The sequence below is a fragment of the Eulemur rufifrons genome, chromosome 7 (genome assembly GCF_041146395.1).
Source record: "Eulemur rufifrons isolate Redbay chromosome 7, OSU_ERuf_1, whole genome shotgun sequence".
Lineage (NCBI taxonomy): Eukaryota > Metazoa > Chordata > Mammalia > Primates > Lemuridae > Eulemur > Eulemur rufifrons.
In genome coordinates, this window is record NC_090989.1 from 123,112,966 (window position 1) to 123,131,609 (window position 18,644).

Consider the following 18,644-nt stretch of genomic DNA (forward strand, 5'->3'; position numbering starts at 1 on the left):
ACTTTAACATAGAGACTTGTATATGGTAAGTACTTAGTTGATAGTTGGTGCTTGAGCTGATTAAAGTAAATGGTTTATCTCTGGTGTAATGGGATCTTTTCTGGGGTTTTGTGTAATAAATTCATCCATACGATGAGGTTGGACTTTATGAATTTGAAGGTCCCTTTCAACCTCTGAGTGCAATGATTTATTATCTGTACAGTTTATTCATTCCTGGTTTATAAAAAATTAGAGGCTGTTACTCAAAGTATGGTCTGTGGATCAGCAGTGTTGGCATTACTTGAGAGCATGGTAGAAATAAAATTCTTGAGTCCCACTCTTGACCTACTGAACCAGAATTTTGAGGGGGTTGAGCTCAGGAATCTGTTTTTAAAAAGCTCTCCAAGAACTTCTGATGGGCAATAATCATTGAGATACATTGCATTAGCTCAATGGTCTACAAGCATTACTGCGCAACAGAGAGAAAATTATCTAGAGGTGTTTGTTGAAATGTGGATTCCTCAGCATCTTCCCCAGAGATTCCAACTCATTAGAGCTTGAGTGGGACCCTGGAATCTGCATTTTAACAAGTACCCCAAGTGATTCAGATGTAGGTGGTAGAGCATCATGCTTTGCAAAACACTGCAGTCAAGTTTGTCTTTAAGAGCCTCTCCAGAGCTTTAGGAGCCAGAGAGGTTGTTATCACTGCTGCTTGGTCACACTTGTCATTTGCTTGTCACTCTTGTCCACCTCTATCATTACATCGCATCTAGGATGGGGATGAAGGTGGGAAAGAAATAATGTGCCATGACCTGGGTAGCTGAGAAGCAGGTACCTTGGGTCTAATTGTGTTCTAACTTACAGCTGACTTTTGAGGAAGTAGTCATCTTCTGTGTAGAGCAATGATTTTCAAACCTTAGCATGCACAGAATCACTTGGAAGACTCATTAAAACACAGGTATCTGGGATTTAATTCCAGAGTTTCTGGTTCACTGGCTATAGGGTGGGACCAGAGAATGTATATTTCTGACAAGTTCCCAGGTGATGGTCCTGGGAACCTGGACCAGGAAGTGCAACGAAGTGCACTGCACCTCTGAGTGCAATGATTTATTATCTGCACAGTTTATTCATTCCTGGTTTATAAAAAATTAGAGGCTGTTACTCAAAGTATGGTCTATGGATCAGCAATATTGGCATTACTTGAGAGCATGGTAGAAATAAAATTCTTGAGTCCCACTCTTGACCTACTGAACCAGAATTTTGAGGGGGTTGGTCCAGGGACCACACTTTGAGAACCACTGATGTAGCAAGCCATCACCTCATCATTATGCAGATTAGAAGTACGTCACCAACTAGGAATCTGAGCTCTAGAATCTTGTTACTTCAAAAGTGGTCCATGTACCAATACCATTATCATCACCTGGGGTACATTAGACAGGTAGAATCTCAGGTCCTACATCAGATCTGCTGAATTAGAATCTGCATTTTAACAAGATCCCCAAGTGATTCATTTGCACATGGAAGCTTGAGAAACACTGCTGTAGTAGAATCTGAAGTCAAGGGACTTCCAGAAGAACCCAGATCCTGCAGTCTAGAAGAATCTTTTGGTCTTACTGAAAAAGGATAGCAATGGAACAGGAGTTTCTACAGAGCCATAAGTATTAAGCAAACCTCAATTTTTGTTACCCTTCTCTCATTCAAAGAGCCAGAAGATGGGTAGGCTATACTGGGAAGATCTCTGACCTGGAAACCAGAAGATTCTGGCCTCAAATAGCCTTTCTGAGTTTTCTCCTCTGTGAAACATAGGTAGGGCAGTAATTTTCAGCCTTGGCTGCACAATAGAGTGAATTGATCAACTAAGGAGCCTCTAAAAATCCCGATGCCCAGGCCACATCCTAGACCAATTAAATAAGAGCATCGCAGGCAGAAATCTATCTATCTATCTATCCATTTGAGACAGAGTCTCACTCTGTCATCCTGAGTAGAGTACAGTGGCATCGTCATCACAACTCATCACAACCTCAAACTCCTGGTCTCAAGCAATCCTCCTGCCTCAGCCTCCCGAGTAGCTGGGACTACAGGTGTACACCACAACACCTGGCTATTTTTTCTGTTTTTGGTAGAGACAGGGTCTCGCTCTTTCTCAGGCTGGCAGTCCTCCCACCTTGGCCTCCCAGAGTGCTGGGATTACAGATGTGAGCCACCACGCCTGGCCAGACATCAGTATTTTTAAACATCTCCAGATAACTCTAATGTTTGGGCAAGATTAAGACCCTTTAGTTTTGGAGATATTCAACTCTAAACATTCTGTGACATTATCTTAATAGATTTAGACAGTGCTTGGGTCAAGACAGAAGCAATGCACCTGGCCTTGTGGCTCCAAACAGAATAACCAGCAAATCTTACAAGTGAAGGAGGGTAGGGCCCTGGAACAGAGACTCAAGATGCCTTCACTCCCCAGTTCACCTTCTTCTTAGATGCTCTTTAAAAAGTAGGACTCCCTGTGTTTAACTGACTACTTGTAAGGAGGCTTGAATCTCAATATATCCAGCTGACAAGAAATCAAGTTCTGGTATCAGCAATTCCAGAGGAATCATGTTTTCCTAATGCTGGTGATTCAGCTTATTGATTATAAGACTATTTTTTACTTTTTTAAGTGAAGCCTGAGAAACTCAGAGGCTGCCATGTACGTACCTCTTGGCTCTTTTCAGCATTTCTAAGCTCATATATTCTTCTGTTGTCCATATACACCTCTCATGCTTAAGTAAAGCCAACAAGGTAAACATATCAACACAGACAATTCTATACACATTTTCCCTTAAGATTCAAAAACAAACCTTTTAGGTGAAAACCTAACCAACCTGGGTGAGTTGGCCAAATCCTTGTGGCCATGAGGATTCCTTAATGGGGTCATTAGGAAAGGTTTCAATGGGACTTCTGTCTCCATGCCGAAATACCTGAAAATAGATGTGAGACAGTAATGCTACAAACTTGACTTGAGTGTTTTGCTTATGCTCATTATAACAGATTTTCTTCTAAACCACCAGTTTTCAATCTTGGCTGCCCACTGGAATCACTCAGAGAGTTTAAAGAAATTCTGAGGATTGGGTCCGACCCCTAGTGATCTGGGTTTAATTAGTCTGTGGTGTGGCCGGGGCATCAGGATTTTAAAGTATCCCCAGACAAATCTCAAGTTAGGAACTGCTATTCTAAGCTCACTAACACTTTGTCCATGTTTCAGGTAATGTAAGAATTCTAGATGATTAACCATTAAAAAGCAAGTGATACACACATGGAGATGGGTTTATATATCAGCACAGGAAGGAGCATAATACTTACAAGATCACTTTGTTGCAGACAAATTCTGATGAGAAGTATTACTCCCTTGATTATGATTATAGTGATAATGGTGTCAAAATTTTCACGTATAATAAAACTAATGGCTTTCAAATGCCATGTACAATTTGTGACAATTTTGAGCTAATGGTTTACTAGGCTTTAGGAGGTTAGGGGTAAAGGAATTGCAGGTGGGGAGATTATAAAAGCTAATTCTCAATACTTTAATAACATACTTTTGGATTTGTATGCATGCCATGCTATTTTGATTGCACTTTCCCTTTGGGGAGAGTAGCCTGGACTTTTGAAATCTTGGTACTTTGATTCTAATATGCTTTCTGAGTAGGATACCGAGCCAAACACAAAATTATTTTATAATCAAAAGGTAAGAAAACACTCAAGAAGCACAAGATGAAGTCTACACTGATGTTAGCAAATATTTTTAATATAGAAGAGGACTGCATAACACCTTGCTTTATCTGTCACTTACACTACCTAAGATGTTCCATTGAAAAGTAAGCCAAGAGCTTGCTCTTTTGAAATCCTATAAAATAGTTCAGTAGACACTGAATAAGGAATAGTCTCAAACTTTAGTCATCCTTGAGAAGGAATTCCAGGGAAGTGGGGGATGCTTGTAAGACCCGGGTTGTATCTCTGATATCTGAAAAAACCTGATCTTTGGCCCCCTAATCAAGTGAGAAATTAAAACCTCAATAGAACAGGCTACAGCAAACAGGGACAATGGTACAATGGATCTTAAGAAATTTTTGTCAGGTAGGAATTACTGTTATGAATGGTTCCCTTGTGGCAGGAAGAGCAGCTGTGTATTCCCTTGTGAGCACCTACGGTTACCAGAATCCAGGGGTGAGTTGGTCATGATCAGAAATGATCAAAGCTAACTAGCCATCAGTTAGGCTCTCTTTCCACGACTGAAATGCATTTTAGATTTTTTAGCTTCCAGGTAATTGTGCAAAATACTTTCCCAGATCTGAGTAATTGTTATATGGTTTCAATAAATTATTAATATAACCCCCACATTGTTTAGTTTCCACAGTTTCTCAACTTCAGTACTGTTGATATTTGGGGTTAGATAATTGTTTGCTGTGGGGGCTGTACTGTGCATTGTGAAATGTCTAGCAGCATCCCACAGTTGTGACAACTGAAAAGGCCAAATGTCCCTTGGGGACCAAAATCACCCCAATTTAAGGGCTACTGAGTTAGCCAAAGAGAAATCAGACAAGAGAAATTGTAGTAAAATAATTTACAATGTGTCCTACCAGCCTATAACCATAATAACCCCTCAACATTTTTTGAACACTTGCTTTGTCCTGGAAACTGTGCTATGAACTTCTCATATATTTAATCCTGTCTTCAATTCTACAAAGCAGTTACTATCATTTCCATCTCACAAAGGAGGAAATTGACCTTAGTGATCTGCCCCAGCTCACACAACATGTAAGTGGTAGAGGTGAGATTCATGCAATTCAAACACAGACTGTGTGTCTCCGACATCAGCATTCTTAATCACCTGTAAGAGGTTCAGTTTTTTATGTTCACACTCCTTAGAGTCCCACCAGCTAAATCTGGATGATCTGGAGATCTAGAACTTCTTTATAAACTCTGCTCAATTTACTCTTTTCCTCTAAGATCGGAAAGTGTGTGTATGTGTGTGTGTGTGTGTGTGTGTGTGTTTTGCATCAGAAGAAACCAAACCTTGGTACAGAAACAATCCCTAAGGCACCGTGAACTATGTACATTATTTAAAAAATAAAATCGAGATGATGCAACTAAATGACAGAATGGCCTGGGGGAGAAAAACAAGCATAGTCATGTTAGTGGAGTGTGTCTTCAAGAGCAGAGCACTGCAACATAATCGTGAGGCTTGGGCAAGCTTTCTCACTCTGACCTATAGTTCAGAAATAATTGTATTCCCCTAGATTCAGCAGGTTTTAAGTGTAGTGGCTCAAACTTGCTGTGAACTCTTTGGAAGGAATGTCCTACGGAAGCACTTAAACCAATCCCCACCCTCTGGGGCCAGAAATCAAAGTGTGTGTGTGTGCACACATGTGTGTACCCGCAATGCACAGATGCTATTCCTGGAGCTTCTGGAGTTTTGAAATTCAGGTGGAGCCCTTGTACTGTGCCCAGGTGTTCTTTTAAGTCTGTGGTAGGGCAATCTTCTTAACTGCTGCTCTACCAAATTTATTACCTCTGCTCTTAGTCCAGCAATCATACTCTGTAAAGTCCTTTAGAAACCCCAAAATACAATTATCAGCAGTTTGTGTTATTTGCAGTACTAGTGGTAATTGCAATAAGAAGACATCCAAGATGATAATTATCCCTCGCATTTATACAACCCTCTACAGTTGGTGAAATCCTTCCCCTGCTATCTCTTTCAATTCTTACATCCCCCATGAGGACACTTGCATTGAGCAAGTAAGGAAACTGAGGCTCAGAGATTGAGTAAGCCGTCCTGAGCTCCTAAGTTTCACGATTGTTAGCCCATGGCTTTTTCTCCCACACTACAATCACTTCACCCTTTTAAATCACAGGAAACTTTTAAAGAGCTGTTGTTTGGTCCTCCCATGAACGACCCTCCTCCATGGAGGCTGCTAAACAGATCCGGCACATGTCTAAGGGTGTGGAGACCCTGGTGAGTACAATTGAGGATGTGACCAGTCCCTCTCTCCATGTGGCAGTCATGTGCTCTTTTAGAAAATGCCAGTCAGATATAGTAGTAAAACTCAATGGAAACCAAGCAGGTGGGAGTGGGGAGGAAGAGACAGGTTCATACCTAATTCATACCTAATGGGCACAATGCATGCAACCTTGGTGATGGGCACACATATAACTTTGATTCAAACTGCACAAAAGCAAATCATGTAACCAAAACTTTGTACCCCTGTAATATTCTGAAATAAATAAAGGAAAATGCCAATCAGAAGATGTCACTTGATTGCTTAGAACTCTCTAAAGTCCTCTCATTGTATTATTAAACATTCGTTTAAAGATATGCAAAAGTAGAGACTTTTAAAATGAGCCCCTGTGAGCCTGCCACTGGCTCCAACGGTTGTCAACTTGTATGTGGCCAGTCTTGTTTCCTTATACCCTCATCATTCTTAGACATTAAATCATGATCCATTGCTCTTTGCATAAAATTCAAAGTCTTTACAAGGGCCCACAGGACCCTACCGGACCTGGTCCCTGCCACCTCGATGTCCTCACCTTACAGTCTTGCTAAACATGCTTAGCCACAGGGGCCCTCCTGCTGTTCCAGCCAATATGTTAAGTTTGTTCCAGCTGGCCTTTGCCCTTGATGTTCTGTCTGCTTTGAATGTCCTACTTCTGGGACACACGCTTACTAATTTCAGGTCTGTCCTAAAAAATGTGACCTCTACAGAGAGGCCTCCCTCTCTCCATCATTATAACTCCTGTTCAGTCTCTGTTGTCTTTTAGTTTTATTTGTAGTAAATATTCCTGACATTTTCTTGTTTTTTACTTTTTACTAAATTTTTTAAAAATCTGGCTCTTGTCCCCATGTATTCCTCGAAAGCAGAATCCTTGCTGTCATGAGCACTGCTATTACCCCCAAACAGTGTCTGGAACATTGTAATACACACAAAAAGGACTGTTTGGATGAATGAGTGAATCTTGCATTGGGTCTAGTTCCTCCAGGTATATTATGTTTCCAATCTTCTCACTTCACAAGAGCTTTTGATTTTCGTCCTTATTTATCAGCAAGGTGTGGCGTGTGTGCTCCTTCTCCCCCCTTTTTTCATTCCCTCATCTTTCCTTGCTGTCTTGGCCCATTTTCTGTTGCTATAGCAGAATCCCTGAGACTGGGTAACTTAATAAAGCAAAGAGGTTTATTTAGCTCATGATTCTAAAGGTTGGCAGGTCCAAGACCGGGCAGCCACGTCTGGTCAGCTTCTGGTGAGGCCCTTGTGCTGTGTCATAACACGGCCGAAGGCATCACAGGGCCTGGGGCCACACTGAGAGCCAAACTGGCTTTATAACAGACTCACTCTGTGATAACTAATCCGCTCCCATGTTAACCCATTAATCTGTTAATCCACGAACGGATTAATCAATTCACGAGGGCTGAGCCCTCATGAGTCAATCACCTCTTAAGGCCCCACCTCCTAACACTGTTATGCTGGGGATTGTTTCAACATGTGTTTCAGAGGGGTCAGACATTCAAATCATAGTATCCTCTATCCCTCCATTTGTGCCTTTGCTTCTAGAACAGTGACTCTGCTCCAGGGATAGATTGGAGTCTCACAAACCATCATGTTCTCCTTTCAGGTTCGGAACTCAAAACACATCATAAAACTTTGGGGTGATTCTGGAAATCCTGAGAGAGACCTTCCCTTTTGACATTAAACTCCTCTCTCTATTTTATTAGGGTGCACTTTAAGTTGTAAAAATCTCTTGATGCACAAGGATTGCCATAAGTAGAACATTTTCTTCTTCTAAGAATTGAGAAAGAAATCCAGTGGTAAAGAGGATTGAAAAGTGAAAGAGTTTGGGCAGAAATACATGAGTCATGTAAATGAGTGCCATTTCCAAAGTAAGAAAATAGGCCAACTGACTATGAAAGAAATCATGGGAAAATATGTCCTGCACTGTCCGTGAAGAAATCAGGACAAGACTCACAAGACTTTGATGCACAGCCCAGGAAGAATGCAGAAGGCTGCAGGAAAGGGAAGTGATGAAAACGGGGTGTTATACTGTGTAGAAGCTGTTATGATAGATACATCAGAAAAGGTCTGGGTTTCCAGTTGGTTAGACCTGGGTTCAAATTCCTGCACTGTCAATGACTAGATTGGTGACCATGGGAAAAAGATTTAAATTAAGTCTGGATGCCTCAATTTCCTTCTCTGTAGGACAAGAAAATCATTATTTACTATGCAGGGATGTGATGAGAATGTAATGTATAATATAGGTAAAGCCATCGATATAGCACTGAGCACACAGGATGCATTCAATATATGTGATTTGTTATTACAGTTCCATAATTTTTGTTGTTGTTAATATGCTATTCAGACATTTAGCTTAGCTACCATATATGCTTCCCTTCCTACTGGCAATAGTTTGCAGCAGAGAGGGCAAATGAGCACTACCTGTTAAGGAAAGGGAAATGGAGACCTTTCCTTCAAGAAACACATCTATTGATTTCTAATCATCTCTCCTGTACATTTATTCCCCTGAGTGAACTAATATTTCTTTGGATTAGGTTGCTTTGAAAGCTTCAAGAGCCCATGGGGTTACCTGGTTGGCCGAAATGTCTCTAGCCAAATAAAATTTCCCTGATCAATTCACCACCCTGAAAGGTTGCAAAATGCATTAGCATAAAACTGGGGAGAAGCTCAGGGAAGCAAACTGCCCGGACCTTCTACTTGGCTTAGCACCAACACTCAGTGCATTGTGGTCTCCCCAGCAAATGTCTTTGAGAAACCTGAAGGTCTCCATAGACAGTGTTGCTGCTCCTTGGCTCTGCCTTGCAGCAGGAAAGAGAGATTGTATGTAAGGCTGTTTGTGAACTGAGACAGGAGACCTGGGTTTTGTTCTCCAGTGGAGAGTTTTGTACATCTTTTTAAAAACCAAACCAGAAATTCTATATATGCCATCAGAACAGTTACCTCTTGAGTCCCCAGTACCCAGTACATGAAATATAAGTTTCAACTCCTTTTTTTATTACTCTTACATAATGCCAAGATATTACAAGTCTTATGGGTAATTTGGGTGATTTGAAATACAAAAATAAAGAGCCTGGCATCTGGTGGATGCTCACAATCTGATAGGTACAATTATAATTTTTATCTTAATAGAAGCAAAAAAAAAAAGAAAGGTTTCCAGGTCTTTAGAAGTTCATGACTGCATTCAAAGAAAATTAAACATGAACAATGAAGATGAAGGCACATAACAAGGTAGTAGTCAATAGTCCATTCCAGTCAAAAGTTATGAAGGAAAGGACCAGTAAATTATTTGGATCAGTAAGTCAATGAGTAAAATCTTTTTAACTCTTGGAATCACATTTTGAATATATATTTCTCCAGTTATTATTGGGCCAGAGGCCCAATGCTGGGAGGAAAACTGATCAAACTTAAAAGAAAGGAGGCATGTAAATAGTTCATCCTTTTGAGGATAAAGAGAACAAATGGAAAAAAACCTGACATTTTAATTAACTGGTTATATGAACATTATAAAACATACACATGGGGTAATTGTGCTAGTATATGTATATCAATAATAGCTATGATATTTTAGGCATTTCCCAGATAGGCTTATAAGCACTTTTTAAATATTAACTAAAGCCTCACAACAACTCTATGAGGTACTATTACGCCCATTTTACTGATGATGAAGGTGAGGGATAGCCTGGTTAAATTACTCATCCAAAATCACACAACTGGTAACAGGTTCAGCTGGCATTTAAACCCAGGTGGTCTGATTCTTTTTATTTTATCATAAGCTCAAGCAAGTGTTATGGTCTGATTCTTGAGCCTGCAGTTTTAACCACTGTGATATGTTGTATTGTGTAGTACAGAATATCATCACTTTCCTTTTTAAGAATTTCAAATGTTTGATGCCGTTTATGTATCCTATCTCCATCATTGTCTTTCCAGTAACCCAATTAGAAAACTCAGGGTCATTTTGGTTTCTTTCTCTTCTTTAATACGTTCAACCCACAAGGATTCTGCCTTCACAACAGTTTTTCTAATTATCCTTCTTTCCAATGCTACTGCTTTCTGAGCCAACGCAGGTCTTCATTATGCTTTGCCTGGACTGTGGTAGTAGCGCCTCTCTGTATTCCCCCCAGCTTCTCCCCGCCTTGAGCCATACTTGGCACACAGAAATATGTCTCCCCCAAGAGAAAATAAGTTAGAATTCGCAGGTGGGGAAAACTTAAGTACAAACAAGATAAGTAGTTAGTCTAAGGGTCTAGTGGAGATGATAACTATCTAATATCTTTGTTCTCCTTTATTTTCTTCAAATTACCACATGTGAACTATTAAATTTATAAGCTCAAGAATAATGGAAGATTCTATAATAATAGAATCTTGAGGACATTATGCTAAGTAAAACAAGCCAGTCACAAAAGGACAAATGATATATGATTCCACTTACATGAGCGACCCAGCAGAGTCAAACTCATCAAGACAGAAAGCAGAATGCTCTTTGCCAGGGATGAGGAGGAGAGGAAATGGGGAACTATTGTTTAATGGGTACAGAGTTTTGGTTTTGCAAGACGAAACGAATTCTACAAATGGATAGTGGTAATGGTAACACAACAATGTAAATGCACTTAATGCCATTGAACTGTACATTTAAAAATGGTAAGTTGGTAAATTTTATGTTATGTGTATTTTACCACAGTTTAAAGGAAGAGAATAATTAAGGATCATTTAGACTTTATACAAAAAGTTGGATTGCTTCTGTTTTAGACTGATGACTCCCAGCATTTGTATCATGGTTTACACTTTTATATGTATATCACGTCATTTTATCCTAAAGACAACTCCATGAAGCAGGAAGCACAATTATGATCATTATCCCCACCTTTAAGTTTGGGGCACTTGAAACTCAGCTGGATTAAATGACCTGTCTGTGGCCCAAACCTGGTCAATGGTGCTGGAACTTGAATTAATAGAAGTTTCAATGCTTTTCTAGGAGTGGCCTTCAACTTCTAGCAAATAGCTTTAGAAAATTAATAACAGGATTGGCCTGCCAGCCCAAGGAGTGGGGGCAGGAAGAACCTGAAGATCTGCTGTCCCTGGAAATGTGTCCTGACTGCATCATTTGAATTTGCCCAAACACAATACACAAGTTACCCATCCCAGTGTATAGATTATGTGCTTAGGATTTGGAGGCTATTTCCATCAAGAATATCCTAAGACTTGGGTAAGAATTCTGCATGAACAATGTCAACCATGAAGAGGGAGAAGAGCATATACCTGGTGACTCATCATCCCTTTCATTGTAAAGCACCAGTGGAATGAGATGGAATTTTTCTCTTAGATCACCTGAGCTTGTGGTTTTTCCCTGGTTTAGGGAAGAGAGAGTGCTTTAAAATGGCAGTTCCCTATTTCTGGATGTAATAATAGGATGCATGACATTACTTGAAAAAAGTCAAGTAGGTGTGTGGGGGAAATGAGTGGGCATATAGATGAAACAAGATTGGTCAGGAGTGTAACAGTTTTTGAAGCTGGTTTATAGGTACACCTAGATTCACCATACTTACTATTCTCTCTATGGACATTAAAAATAGCAATTCTCTAAGTGTTTTCTGGAGACACTGGAAAAAAGGGGGAGGTGGATGCTGTAATCAAAGTTTTGGAAACACAATTTATTAGATCCATTCCTTGAAAGACAGAATACATATTAGCATATTAAAGACTTTAAGGTGTCTTTAATATTAAAGAGATCTTTTTTTTTTTTTTTTGGTAAACGCAGTTTAACCCAGTTCTATTCCCAAAGCCGACTTGACTACTGAAACCCAATGCAACACCTGTTAAAGACTTGAAAAACTAGTACTCCATGGGACACACTTGGTTAATCTGTTTTAAAAGATCATGTTGTGACTCTATCTATGGGAGAAAACAAGGATCAAGGACAAGTTCCTGCTATTTCTGCCAAAAACAGGCTTACAGAATTGGGGAAGATTTATTTTTCTTGGATGACAGAGGGAAAGTACAGAAACCACGTGCTGATTCTGAGTCAAGTTATTAACAGCAAACCTTACAGGGGGACCTCAGACCAGCTCCACGTGCTGGATTATACACACACACACACACACACACACACGCATGCACACACACACACACACACGGGACAGACTTTGTCTAGTAATTTAGGGAGTGGCCTCTGGGGTCAGACAGCCTGGGTTCAAATCCTGTCTCCATCATTCCAGCTGTGTGACCATAGGCAAGTTGCCTAACCTCTTTGTGCTTCAATTTCTTTATCTATAAAGTAGGATTCATAAGTTTACAAAACTTTATAGAATGGTTGCCAGATTTGGCAAATAAAAATTCAGGATGCCCAAATATTCCATGGAATATACTTATACTAAAAAATTATTTCCTGTTTATCTGAAATTCAAATTCAAATGGTCTTCCTGTGTTTTACCTAGCAACCCTACTTTACAGAGTTGTCAAGAGGATTATGTGACATAATTCATATTAAACTCTCAGAACAGTGCCTTATATACAGTAAACACTCAACAGTTATTATCATTAATATTACTACTTTAATTAGGGGCACCTTTCTTTTCTTCTGGTTTTCCTAATAATTTTCTAAGGATTTTCCTGAGTATATAATTTAATCATTATAACCAAATATTCTCTTTAATCAATAAAAAGAAGAAAGTGATATCTTCTGGCTTAGATAGAATCTAAGTCTTCGATAGAAGTTGTTTTGTAAGGGCCAGGAAAAATATATTCAGTTGCCCTTCATCTACCATTAATGGAAGAAAGCCATGGTAGGAAAAATAGTTAACACTGGCTTTGTACAATATTTGTTAATTTTTTAGCTCTAAGAGAGCTACCTTTGTACTTTGGTTTTCCATAGGGAAGAATTAACTTGAAGCTCCTGAATATATGTTAACCAAAAGTGGAGAGAGGGAAGGAAACCCACAACAATTTGGTAGTCAAGGGAAGTTAGCCTGGGCTGTGGATAAAACATGGAGGAGAGAATCCACCATGTGCAGTTAGCTTGGAGTTCACTGTAATAACTCGAAGAGGATTGCCATTCTACCAGCTTGTCTCAGGTTGACAGTATGACAAAAATGGCAGATGAGGTATAATTTCTGTAGTCCCTACACTTGTTTAATGCACATCTTGGCAAGAAAACTATGAATATAAATAAAGTCTAGCTCCCATAGGTTTCCCTATGGAGAGTACACCGTGTTATACTGTTTTTCTAGCACAGGAGTCTGACAGCTAGTGAATTGTTTGTAAATAAATTGATAGTATGTTTCCTGGTTTTCTATCATTGTTAACTCACCATCTAATAAAGATTTACTGGACTAGGAATCATGATTTACATAAGCGTAGGGTTACTAGATTTTCTGTTAAGAGTTCTGAATACTCCGTGCTGAGAAAGCAGGAACTTCATGTTTGATTTTTAAGTTAAAGGTCACCTTGCTCCAAATTATAAAAAAATTTTTGAGTATACCAACAGAAAGAAAATTTACTTATCAGCCCACTTTCACTATATCAAATAAAAAAAAATGTAGGGAAGAGAAAGAGTAAGAGAGCCTGTGAAAGACTAGGAGAGGTTTGGAGGTAGAGAGTGAAAACAACAACAACAAAAAAGATACGGAGACAGAAAATCAGACTCCTTTGTATAGTGGTAAATCCCCTTCACTTTGCAAACCCTCTTTCCATCTATTTTTACATAATGCCAACACTATATTTTCTTTCCTGACATCATGTATTAGCCATTCTCCCCTGCCTTTTTTCATAACTTGTCACATACACCATGGGTAGGGAAAAACATGCTTTTAATGGTCAACTAAATCTGTATATCAGGAAATCATCCTAAAACTGAGTTTAGCTTTACTTTTATACTTCAAAATCTATTTACAAATATTTGTTCCAATTTCCTGATAAACAAAAGAAGAAGGGACTACTTCAGAAAATGATCATTTTTTTGATTTGCAAACAAGTAATCATTAAATTGAAGGAAGCCCGTTCAGCTCTTAGTACATAAACAGTGCCAGCTGCAGCTTCTCCTGGACTCACGGGGCTTTCAAAAGGAATCTGAATTCAAGGCAGTTGTAAAGTAAGTAAATATATAACATTGGCAAGGGCAAAGGCAAAGACAAACGCAAAGGCAAACAAAACAAAACAAAACAAAAAAAAAACACCAGAAAACAAAACAAAATGAAAACCACCTTTTTGTTAGGACATGTTAGGTCTTCATTTAGAGGAACTTGTGAAACTTGATTATTCACTTTCTGAGTATGAACAGAGCCTGGTCTCCGGGAGAAAATAAAAAGGTGAAATGAAATGGAACACTTGGCTTTTCAGATCTTGCCGGTAACACAGTTTTAAGGGGAAAGCAACGAGAAAAGTCCACTTACCAATGTGACAAACTTCAACTCCTTGGCTAGCAAACCGTGATCTAGACAGAAGAAAAGCAGAAGCAAGAAGCCGAGGAGAAGGCTGGCTGCCCTGGCCACGGGGAGGGGTGCGGCGCTCATGCTGGGGAGAGCTGTTTCTGGCAGAAGTACTGCTTCCACTTCAAAAGACTTTGGAGGGGAAGCTATTTAATCAAAGGATTGAAAGGGAAGGAGGAGCCACCCTCATAAATAGTAAAATTTCCAGGAAGCTTGGGGCGGGGCATGGCATGTAATAATTTATAGTTTTTGAGCTGAGAATTCGAGATCACAGTCTCCTGGATTTAAGTTAGGACACTGAGGTCCAGATAGGGGAACGAACACTGTTGCTCAAGGTCAGAGAGCACGTTAGTATACCTTCTTATCTTGTTTTCAGTTTACCTTGATCTTTTCTTTAGGTGGGATATGATACAACGTTGGCTTTGTGGCTGTCACTTGGGAAAGGGATCTACCCTGACTTTTAGGAATGTTAGGCCAGTGATTTTTAATTTTTTGGAAATCCAGAATTGTAAGAGGAGAAATCTGGAAGGAACTGCAGGTTATTGATATGTGTTTTGGGCCTATTCCCTTGCCAAATATGGCTACTTTTCCCAAAACTCTGATGTAGCCTATAGAGGTGTTTTTAAATTGAAGAAAACTAAGAGCAAGTTTATGTTGAAAATTTTTAGTTATACCTGAAGACATTTGGGGATCACTTGTGGCATCTCAAAATTAGAATTGGAAGTCCCTTTCCAAACTTGACACAGTTTTTTTTTTTTTTTTTTTAAATAACCCACAACCAAACATACTTACAACTCTGTATTGTCAGTCATCACCTTTGGCTGTAAGCCTTACATTCTGGGTGAGCCACACCCTGGCCACTCTCCAGCCATGATCTCACTGGGGACGCTACCAAAGAAGATGATTCTGACTGATAGAACTTTGCTTTCCATTCTCCCCAGCCTGTCAGTTCCATCATAGGCTAAAATAATACAGACTCTAGGTGCACATTGAGATTTTGTAGGATTTGTGGGCAGAGCTGCTTGTTGTGATGCTTCCATCCCAATGGCAAAGGGAGAACCATGGTTTTCCCATGGCCTGCTCTCTGGTATATTGCACTTACCTGTGACAGGACGGTTGTGTTGCCACGAAATCATAGGATGCCCTGGAATGTAGTATGTGGGAGAGCTATTGCTGCTTCTGGTATGAGGAAATATGAGCAAAGAATGCATGTGTGGATAAGATTATATGTTTAAGGGGACTTGTGACCTTCTCTTTGTCATCATATTCCTCATCTGCCAATCCCCACTGTCATTTTTTCTTTGAGGCAGGGTCTTGCTCTGTTGCCTGGGCTACAGTGCAGTGGTATCGTCATAGCTCACTGCAACCTCAAGTTCCTGGGCTTGAGCAATCCTCCTGCCTCAGCCTCCCCAGTAGCTGGAACCACAGTGTGTGCCACTATGCCCGGCTAATTTTTCAGTTTTTTTGTAGAGATAGAGTCTCACTTTTGCTCAGGCTGGTCTGAGCTCCAGCAATCCTCCCACCTCAGCCTCCCAAAGTGCTAGGAATACAGGCATGAGCCACTGTGCCCAGCTCCCACTGTCATTTTTAACGGGTAAGATTTTGAGGAGATGGGTGCAAGGAAAAGGAAATGAAGGTTGAGAGTTTGTCCAGTCTAGGGCAGACATGAAATTGCCACACTAATCCCTGCTGTATGCACCAGGCAATCTGAGAAAGGAAGCTCCAGCACCTACTTACTGTTCACAGGATTAGTTTTGAACCACCTTCCTTAAATTATGCCAGATGTCTGATTCTGTTGCCTGTCTTATTTTCTCGGTTATCAGCCTGGCTCCTTGTTTTTCTATCTCCTTCTTTGTCTCACCCTTGGATTGGTGCCTGGAACTATTTTAACTATAGCCTGAGCCCTTCCTGATAATGACCTACCTATGCCACGTCACACTATTGCATAAACCCTCTTGCTAAACCAGACCTTACTTTCTCTGTGGTACCTAATCTGGGCTCCCTTTAGCTCCTTTTAGCCCAAGGAAGAACAACAACAGTTTTCTTTGAGAGAGAACCAGAAAAAGCCTGCTTGAATTGAATATATGTCAATTCAAACTTAATTCAAGTTGAATTTTGTGGATGGTTTATACTTCTATCTCGGTCATCATCCTAACTTCTACTTTGATCACCAAGTTATAAGGGGATGAGAAGCATTCAAGATCATAAATGTAAAGTCTTGAAAAATCTGAATGCAATGAAATTGAGTCTAGAAGATCTTCAACTCAGATGAAACCCACTTTAGAATCTTCTGTGGCCTCTTGAACCTTCAACTCATAAGGCCGTTGCAAAGACTTAAGGGTCATCTGGGATAATTAAATGGATATAGAAACATTTATTTATCCCAGATGATCCCTGAGACTTGAAAATGTGAGTCTTGAAAAAATATTAGTATGTCTTTATACAAGAGTGAAGGGTATCAATAATTTTCCTTGATTAGTAGAATTTACTGACCAAATCACCTATGTTCTCTTATAGTACTTCAAGTGTTCAACCTCTAAATAATAGTGTTAGAAATTTCCATAAATGGAATGAATTAGGTGTTTTGGAAAGCAGACTCCCAGATAGAGATTTGCATGTAGGAAGTTTATTAGGAATCAATACCAGGAAAGGGAAGAGAAATAAGCAGCGTTGGGCAGAGGGAAAAGTAACGCAGCTGTAATGCTAATGCAATATTGACCGAGGTCTCAGCTGACCCTGCTAGGAGTTCTGAAGATGGGATGCCCTTTCAGAGTTGACTTGAATTGGGGTGAAGGAGCCAGGCCTTTTTATCCTGGCAGTAGGCAGTCATTAGATACAGTCTGCCCTGGTAGGGAGTGTGATCATGGGTGAGGTGAAGGTGGCTGTCTTCTGTCAAGGCAGTTCTCAAAGGGGTTGCCAGCTGAGGTATGTCAAACAAGGAATTTCTAAGAGCTAGAGGAAATTAATCCTTCAGTTTATGAGGGCGGATTTGGGAAGTGTAACAAAGAATCCATGGTAGTAAACATATATTTATAGGAAAAAATTCATGATCCTTAGTAGATCAATGGCTATGGAAGCAATAAATGGGCTTCCGATAGTGAGAGTCTGGCTTGGCGCGGAGACCCATCAATAGGTATGTGACTGTTTGCCAGGTAGGAAGATTGTGTTTAACCTGTCTGGCTTCCTGTCATCTTTACAGTTGTACTATTTGGCTCTCAGTGCCTTATGTACTACTTGGCACTCAATAATATTGATCAGTTGTCTATATAAAGATATGTGATTGTATCAGAGCCTTGTTACAATGTGAGCTGCTTTGAGGCAAAATTTAATAAGATGAATTTACCTTCACAATGGCAACAAAGAAAATAAAATACCAAGGAATATATTTAACTAAGGAGGTAAAAGACCTCTGTAGAGAGAACTATGCAACAGTGAGGAAGGAAATAGCAGAGGATGTAAACAGGTGGAAAACCATGCCATGCTCATGGGTCGGCAGAATCAACATTGTTAAAATGTCTATACTACCAAAAGTCATCTATAGATTCAATGCAATCCCTATTGAAATACCACCATCATTTTTTGCAGGTCTAGAAAAAATAATTCTATGCTTCATATGAAACCAGAGAAGACCCCATATAGCAAAAGCAATCTTAAGCAAAAAGAACAAACTGGGAGGGATCAATTTATCAGAATTCAACCTATACTACAAATTTATAGTAACTAAAACAGCATGGTACTTGCACAAGATCAGAGACATAGACTAATGGAACAGAACTGAGAACTCAGATATAAAACCATCCTCATGTAGCCATCTAATCTTTGACAAAGCAGACAAAAACATACACTGGGGAAAAGAATCCTTATTCAATAAATAGTGCTGGGAAAATTGGATAGCCACATGTGAAAGACTGAAACAGGATCCACACCTTTCACCTCTCACAAAAATCAACTCACGGTGGATAACAGACTTAAACCTAAGGCACGAAACTATAAAAATTCTGAAAGAAAATGTTGAAAAAACTCTTATAGACATTGGCCTAGGAAAAGAATTTATGAAGAAGACCCCCAAAACAATCACAGCAACAACAAAAAATAAATAAATGGGACCTAATCAAATTAAAAAGCTTCTGCACAGCCAAGAAAACTATCATGAGAGCAAACAGACAACCTACAGGCTGGGAGAAAATATTCGCATGCTACATATCTG

At 39.7% G+C, this 18,644-nt stretch overlaps 1 protein-coding gene across 3 annotated transcripts in view; it reads right to left on the reverse strand.

The window, feature by feature from the left end:
- Positions 1 to 14,563, reverse strand: part of ACP3 (acid phosphatase 3) — a 48,730-nt gene extending 34,167 nt beyond the window's left edge. For 2 of the 3 annotated variants that reach the window (XM_069473238.1, XM_069473239.1), the window contains exons 1-2: positions 14,402 to 14,533; positions 2,841 to 2,936 (exon numbers count right to left, since the gene is read on the reverse strand). In XM_069473238.1, the coding sequence (XP_069329339.1) occupies positions 2,841 to 2,936; positions 14,402 to 14,521 (216 nt within the window). In that variant the 5' untranslated portion in view covers positions 14,522 to 14,533. Of the gene's footprint in view, positions 1 to 2,840; positions 2,937 to 14,401 lie in introns of all 3 variants that reach the window. The other variant, XM_069473237.1, reaches the window with a different exon arrangement.
- Between the last annotated feature and the right edge of the window lie 4,081 nt (positions 14,564 to 18,644).